Below are 8,028 nucleotides of genomic sequence, written 5' to 3' on the forward strand. Positions count from 1 at the left end.
GCTTGGGACCTGGAACCAGGGTAAGTAGACGTTTAACCTCAGAATAGTACCACCTCGTGTATGTATCTTAAATATAAAATCATCTAAGCGGGACGAAATCAAGAATATCACCTTACTTTAATAGTATAGTAGGTATAGACTTTCGTTTTTCATTTATCCATTTCAAGTTTATTTCTTTTCTCAACAAATTTTCTGAAACTTAAATTTCTCTGCATGTTTATAAATTTATTTGTTTTTCTGGAAATTCAAATTCGAACTTCTTAAAAACTTTAGATTCCTGAAAATGTTCGCATTTTTATATTTTGCTCTTCCAAAAAATTTTGTCGATTTTGGAAGATGTTCCTATTTCCAAAATATATTTGTGACTACAAAATCTGTACGAAAACACAAGAAAGTTAGGGAATTTCGTAAAATGTCTATGTTTTGAAAAATTGTTCATCTCGTAGAAGTTGACGTGTTTTCAAATTTTCTTCACGGAGTCGAGAAAAATCACATTTATGTAATTTGTTTGCAAATTGAAAAAATGTTCAGTTGGATTTCATAATTTTTTGTGTTTTAAAAAAATGTTCATATTTTCGGGCCTTTTTCAATTTTGTTCTTGTTTTTTTCAAAAAATGTTCGTGTTTGAAAAAATGTGTATGTTGTTAAATGTTCTCATTTCAAATATTGTTCCTTTTTTTTACAAAAATTGTTTGAGATTCCCATAAAATGTTCGAGTTTGTAAAGGTTTGTTAGCAAATTTTGAAAATGTTTGTTTTCCTAAATACTCCCTCCATTCCAAAATATAGTGCACCCGCGCTTCCCGAGGTCCAACTTTGACCATAAATTTAACCAACGAGACCAACTGCGGCGGGAGAAAAAATTATATAATTGAAACTTCTTTCGAATACGAATTCACTGATATAATTTTTGCTCCCGCCGCAATCGGTCTTGGTAGTTAAATTTACGATCAAAGTTGAAGCACGGGGATAGAGGAAGCACTACATTGTGAAATGGAGGAAGTATATTGCCATTTGTGTAAAAGGAAACCACGTTCGAATTTTTAAAAGAAGTTTATTTTGGTTCCCCTCCTATAGTTCATATTAACTTTTTTTAGGTGAGTTTATATTAATTGAGGTACCATTTTAGACAAACAAGTCAGCGAACACATTCTCTAGCGATGTGGATTAGTTTCTGGAGGCCGTGTGTTCGATACCATTCACACACGTTTTGGGGAATTTTTTGCAAGTTGTTCTCTAAATTTTGCCGTTGTCATTCCCTTCTTTAGGTATCACGTTGCAAACCTTGCATTGGAGTGAGCCTGTCTTTGTTTCTTTGTCGGTTTTTATTGGTTTTCTTTGTTTGTTTTGGTTCTCATTCTACACTTTTCCTATACGTCAAGAATATTTTTCTAATATACATTTAATATTTTAATACATTTTTAATATTTTTTCTCTACATATTTTAAATAATTTTTATATACAATATTAAAAAAGTGAATACATGAGCAACTTGTTTTTAAACAGATTTGAACACTCTGAAATGCCTGATTAACAATTTTCAAATACAAGGTTAATACTTTAAATTCATGGTCAACATTCTTTATACAAATTTACCATTTTTTAAATGATTGATTAATATTTTCTGAATACATAGTCAAAAATCTATACACATTTAACCCAAATGCTAGAAAGTGCAGCCGTGCTTTTCCATTGTTGCAAGCGCACGCTGTCTTAGTCTTCCGATCGAGGAGACTGAATTAAAACTAATCCAATTGTGCAACTCACATAAAGGAATTAACGTGCAGGACCTTGTCTTGCGCATGCCTCCACCCTGTGATTTCTCAGCAATATCCCACGTGCATGCATTTATTTGGGGCTTCAAAAAATTTGAAAACCCGTAACTTCTAATTTGAGCATCGGAATTCAAATCCGCTTTCATGGTTGTGTTTCTCGCGATCTTCAAGACTAGATCCCGTATGAGTATGTTCCGATGAATTTTTATTTAGAGCAACTTTGGGTGCTACGGAGACAATTTTAGTGCTATAGGAAAGCAATTTTTTATTAGTGTGCGTAATATGATTTCCTATCACCCCGCAAAAAAATTATGACTTCTTATCATCGAAAATCAGTTCGAAGCTGGCTACCATGACTACCAAGTTAACTAGTTTCACCTTTAAGTTTCTACCATGGCTAGCAAGTATTCTACGGTTACTAGTTTCGTCTCCAGGTTGATAGTATTGAGGTAACCTAGTTTCCGAGGTAGGTTAACATTATCCTAAGCTGTCTGCCATAGCTAGCAAGTAGCTTAACATCATTTTTAGTTGCATACAACACTTTTTAGTATGGTAAGCAACTTAGTTTCATAGATAGACAACTTAGTAACACTGATGGCAACTTTGAATGTATTGTAGGCAACTGAAATAGCAATGGCAGGCAACTAAGTATCATCGGTAGGCAACTTAGAGAAAGCAATGATAAGCAACTTCACAATATTGTAGGCAACTATTTTACAAAGTTAGGCAACTGAGCAGTAATGGTAGGCCACTAATTACCAATAGCAGGCAACTGAGCATCAATGGTAAGCAATTTCATCGTATTTATAGGCAACTAAGCATCAACTATAGGTAACTTACCATTAACAATAGGCAACTGAGCAGCAATGATAAGAAAGTTGGGAAAATTCACACGTACATATGGTGTAGTGAAGTTGCTTGTATGTGGCACTAAAAGTGCCTCATGTTTTGTGTGTGTTTCCTCATTTTTATACAAACCAACGTAATAGGGAGTTCTACTACGACAAAAAGAAGAAGTTGCCTCCCTATAGCCCCAAAGTTGCCTCCATTGCACCTAAGGTTGCTCACAAGAAAGTTTGAAGAAACCTACCCATATGGGATCTAGTTTTGAAGAACTCATCGTGACATACCCAACGGTGAAAATGGATCGGAATTTCGATCCTCGAAACAAAAGTTATGGCTTTAAAAAAAACTAAACCCCAAATAAATGCACGTCATAAAGATCTTGGTTGATTTCCTTTTTGGATCTTTGTTTGTTAGAGAATCACATAGTTATGCGGCAGACTAGATGGTTTCCTTCCTAGAAGGGAAAGTGTGCCCGATCACACGAACGAGCATCTGGGCGCTCCCTAGCCACGTCCCACTTAGTAGTTTTCAAATGTTTTATTAGCATTTCTCAAATTCTTGATTAATTTTTTTAAAATACATTATCAATTTTTTTCGTACACATTATACTTTTTTCTATACACGAGAAACATTTACTGTTTACACGTTTCACATTTTTGAAATGTTTGGTTAACATTATGTTCAAATGCTTTTATGTAAAGTGTTTTTCTAATATATCTATTTGAAATTTTTGGCAATATAAACAAAAATAAAAAAATATAGAAGGAAAACAATATTGGGAATATTTGACAATATAAAAAATAGTAAAAAAAGTAAAGCAAAAAAGTGAAAAAAAAACATGAAAAAAACCGAGGTTGTGGCCTCCTGCCTAGGTCGGCCCATCTCGCGCATCCTTCAAGCGGGGCTTCCCTTTGTCTCATGTGAAGCGAGTGATAGAGGCACCCGGGAAATCACCTAGTAATGCCTTACCTGGCTTTGAAAGGATTCGGGCTCTAAGGAGCAATGCTGGATCAACAGACTGCTTACTAAGGCTTTACGGATCAATCCAACATGGTGCTATCTGATTGGACGTTGTTTGGGGTACCTGCCCCCGTCCTGAAATTTCAGGGGGGGGGGGGGGGTTAGTTTGCACTCGTATTAGCACCATAATGGTCCGTTGTTCTATTGTTTTTGGGCTTTGAGCTAGTTACGACCTTTCTATGTGTGTAATGAAACAACCTCCTGACAGTATAGCTGGCCGGGCCAATCACGCCGACCCACAAGCACGCCGGCACGGCCCGCCATGGGGCAGGCACGACACAGGCTAAACGGGTCGTGTCTGGGCCTCGAGGCTCGGCATGCGGGCCAGCACGACACGACCCATTTATTAATTTTTATTTTTCCTGATGTGTGTGTGTGACCTAAATTACAGCCCAATAGGCTGAAAAACATGCGGCCCGGCGTACTAAACGTGCCACGGGCCGGCCTGTTTAATAACCAGGCTGTGCCCGGGCCGAGGAGCGACACACGTGGGCCGGCACGGCATGGCCCGTCTATTAAACGTGCCACGGCGGGCCGTGCCGTGCCAGGCACGATTGGCACGGGGCGGGCCCGTTTGGCCAGCTCTGCCTGACAGTTAGTACACGAGAACCCCACTCTGTGTGTGTCTCTCTCACTGACTCGCCCCACTCCCCCAACCCCAAGATGCCCAATTCTCTCCTGCTTCTCCTCCTCGTCCTCCGCGCAGTCGCCGGAGACGCCGCCGCCGATTCAGCAGACCCCTGCGCGGGCCGTAGGATCCACATCCGGGACTTGCCCCCGCGCTTCAACACGCATCTCCTCCGCCACTGCGACGCCGCCTTCCCGCTCGCCGACCCGTCCTCGTCGGTCACCTCTGCGCCGACCTGCGAGTCGCTCGCCAACCACGGGCTCGGCCCGCGCACCCACGCCCGCAGCCGCTCCTGGTACCGCACCGACGCGCGCCTCCTGGAGCCCTTCTTCCACCGCCGACTCCTCGAGCGCCGCTGCCTCGTCGCCGACCCGAGCCTCGCCGACGCCGTCTTCCTCCCGTACTACGCGGCGCTCGACTCTATCCCCTACGTGCTTGACCCCTCGCTCCTCAACTCCTCCGCGCTTCACGGCGCGTCCCTTGCCCAGTTCCTGGCGCGCGACCGGCCTCAGATCCTGGCGCGTCGGCACGGGCACGACCATTTCATGGTCCTCGGCGGGTCCGCGTGGGACCACTCGCAGCCGCCGCACGCGGAGCCCCGGCTGCTGGGCACCACGTCGCTGGTCAGGCTGCCGGAGTTCGAGAACTTCACGTTCCTGGCGCTGGAGTCGCGCTCGTGGCCGTGGCAGGAGCACGCGATCCCGCACCCGACGTCTTTCCACCCGGCCTCGCTCCCGCGGCTGGAGGCTTGGCTCGCGCGCGCGCGGCGCTCCCACCGCACCACGCTGATGCTCTTCGCCGGCGGCGTCTCGCGCCCGTCCAGGCCCAACATCCGGGGCTCCATCCTCGCCGAGTGCGCGAACCGCACCGACGCGTGCGTCGTCGTGGACTGCTCGGCCGGCAAGTGCTCCCACGACCCCGTCCGGTACATGCGCCCGATGCTGGGTGCCAAGTTCTGCCTGGAGCCGCCGGGGGACACGCCGACGCGGCGGTCCACGTTCGACGCCATACTCGCCGGGTGCGTGCCGGTGTTCTTCGAGGACGCCGCGGCGAGGCGGCAGTACGGCTGGCACCTCCCCCCAGGGCGGTACGACGAGTTCTCCGTGTACATACAGAAGGAGACGGTGGTGCTCGGGGGCGTGAAGATCGGGGAGACGCTGGCGGCCGTGCCCGACGCGGAGGTGCGGGGGATGCGGGAGCGCGCGCTGGAGATGGCGCCCAGGGTGCTGTATCGGAGGCACGGGAGCACCGCGGAGCTGAGGGAGGCGGGCAATGACGCGGTCGACCTAGCCGTGGACGGCGCGCTCCGGAGGATACGCAGGCGGGCTCGCGCGCTGGAGGAAGGCCAGCCGGAGGGGATATACGCGCAGGAGGACGACAGTGTCGACGCGTAGGACTACCAAATGTCAAATGAAATGCTCTTGAAGACATTCTCTTGGTCCGGATTTGGGCATTTCTATATCGTGCACTCCGCAGTTTACCTGCATCTTTCGCTTTGAAGAGTGTACATTTGCTATGTCATCCACGACCACGAGATTAGTTCTTGTAAATGTGGGCAAGTCATTTGCATTTTCAAGTGTTGCTATAGAACTAGACTACTGAACGAAGTGGCTAGAAGGAGAATAGGATGGTTGAAGTCTGTATTTTTATGGTTTAATGCAAACTGGTCGTGATCACATAATAATTCTTTTTGTAGTAGGTATTTATTCCTCAAAAATAGTGTTACTGCTAATACAATCTCTTTGACGCTGTCTGGAACACGGTGCTACCTCTAGATCTTCCTGCTATTGGACCTTACAAGGTAGCAATTGACATAAGTATTCATACAAGACTGGATATATTTTATGTCTTTCTACGTGATTCACATAACAAGTCAAGCAACTGTGCATATTACTCTTTCTTAAATTCTGAGAAGTATTTTCCACTGCAACTGAATAAGAACATGCCATTGGTTTTTGGGTTAGAGTTAGGGCAACTTCAACGCGCCGATGCAAACGGACGTGTTTTTTGTCCGCTTTTCGTCCGTTTGAATCGGCTGAAGGTGTGCTGTTCGGTCGTGTCCGCTCAAATCTACCCGATGCGCCCAACAGGCCGACACCTTTTCGTCCACTCATCTGAAGCAAATTTAATCTAAAATAAGCCAGCTCGACCACTAGGATGTCTCTCGACCGCTTCCTTTGCGCCCAGGTGGATGACCCGCCGACCACAGGTGTGGCGTTGAGGTCGGTGGCCATGGCCGTGGGGGTGGTCGGCGCGATCACGCTTCCTTTCGACAAGCAGTCCCCGGGCGAGGTGGGGAAGCGGGACATGGCCGGCTCGTGCGGCGGAGGAAAGACGTGTGTCTGCGGCATGGTAGATGAGCGCGGCGACTCTGACAGGGGCGGACAGGCAGCCGGTGAGCCCGTGTTCGCCGCGGCCATGGCGGGGCGACAAAAATGGCCGACTCCGTGCGAGGAACCGTAGCATGGCGAGCGCCCGCTGCATGGCCTTGGTGAGGAGAACTTCATTCTCCTTAATGGCGGTCTCTTGTTGAGCGGTGGCGGCAAGGGCGGCCGCGACTTCCTTCTCTTTTTTTCTCCTTCTGGACCCTCCTCCGGCCAGCCCTCTTCTCGGACTGGATGGCCTTATGCGCCGGCATCAACTCCTTCTTGGGCACGGGGTGGACGGCCTCGCCGTCGCCCATGGCATAGGAGAGAGCGGCGACGGCGGTGGGGTTTGGCGCGTCGGTCATGGTGAGTGGGCGGGAGGTTTTGAGGAGAGACAGGAGGAAGATGGGGTGGATGTGCCACCGACGGGTTGGCCATGGGGAGGATAAGGGCGGACGGCGCACGCGTTCACACCAACGCAAACTCGACCCAAATTCTTTTTTCTGAAAGATCCAGCAATTGCTGACATTTCATTTCATTAGCAGGAAGCAGTGGGAGAAAGGGGGGGCGTTCAGGTCCTTGGACCAGACACGGGAGTGGTGTTCGTCATACAGCAACGGACCAGAGATTTCCGGCCGTGAAAAGAGGAGCAAAACTTATTTCTCACGGTGGATCCCAGAAGGGGACTCGACCCAAATTCGGATTGGAAATAGGTTACGGACTGACGAAAAATGTATGCACGTCCATTTGCATCGGCGCGTCTAGCCGTTGTTTGCCCGTTTCGATCCAAACGGAGCGGCACGGACAAAACACGGCACGTTGGAGTTGTCCATCTTGCCATGGGAAAGACCGTACCTGGTACTTCCTCTGTCTCAACATTCTTGTCTTAGATTGAAGGAGTACTATATTTTAGGACGGAGGGAGGGAGTACTATATTTTAGCAGCAATGCCATAGTTATCTGTTGCAGACTCATCTTGCAAGAGAATAAGACGAAAGAAATTGCAGGTTAGTTGAGTTGGGATGGGGGATGGGGGCGGATTCTTGGGTAGTTTGGTTGGGAATTAAGAGCATCTACAACCGCAATCTATAAATTTAGGCCCTCAAACATCCGCAGACGTATGTGATCGGGGGGCTCTAAATTTTGTCATTTGTAGCCATAAACCTTATTTTCAAAACACCTGATACACGTAAACACATGCTCGTCGATCAAATTGGATGTTAGTCTGTATTGGGCCGGCGGGGCTCTTTACAAACACCATATAAATTGATCGTACCTAAGATTTTCATATACGTATCGAGCGGCAGGTTTCAGGGTTTAGTCTCACCTCGCCGCATGAGGAGCGGTGCGACCGATTAAATAGCCTCATCGTCCAGAAGCAATAAGCTTCGATCA

At 47.3% G+C, this 8,028-nt stretch overlaps 1 protein-coding gene across 1 annotated transcript; it reads left to right on the forward strand.

Annotated features, from left to right (window-relative positions):
* The first annotated feature begins 4,270 nt into the window (after nt 1-4,270).
* On the forward strand, nt 4,271-5,952 carry LOC123051787 (probable xyloglucan galactosyltransferase GT19). Its single transcript, XM_044474764.1, has one exon. The coding sequence runs from the start codon at nt 4,304-4,306 to the stop codon at nt 5,660-5,662; it is 1,359 nt and encodes a 452-aa protein (XP_044330699.1). The 5' UTR covers nt 4,271-4,303; the 3' UTR covers nt 5,663-5,952.
* Nucleotides 5,953-8,028: the final 2,076 nt, after the last annotated feature.

The sequence above is a fragment of the Triticum aestivum genome, chromosome 1A (assembly GCF_018294505.1).
Source record: "Triticum aestivum cultivar Chinese Spring chromosome 1A, IWGSC CS RefSeq v2.1, whole genome shotgun sequence".
In the NCBI taxonomy this organism is placed as follows: Eukaryota; Viridiplantae; Streptophyta; class Magnoliopsida; order Poales; family Poaceae; genus Triticum; species Triticum aestivum.

Excerpts from the sequence above, each read along its gene's own strand:
- LOC123051787 (XM_044474764.1), top strand. The coding sequence starts at position 4,304 with ATGCCCAATTCTCTCCTGCTTCTCCTCCTCGTCCTCCGCGCAGTCGCC.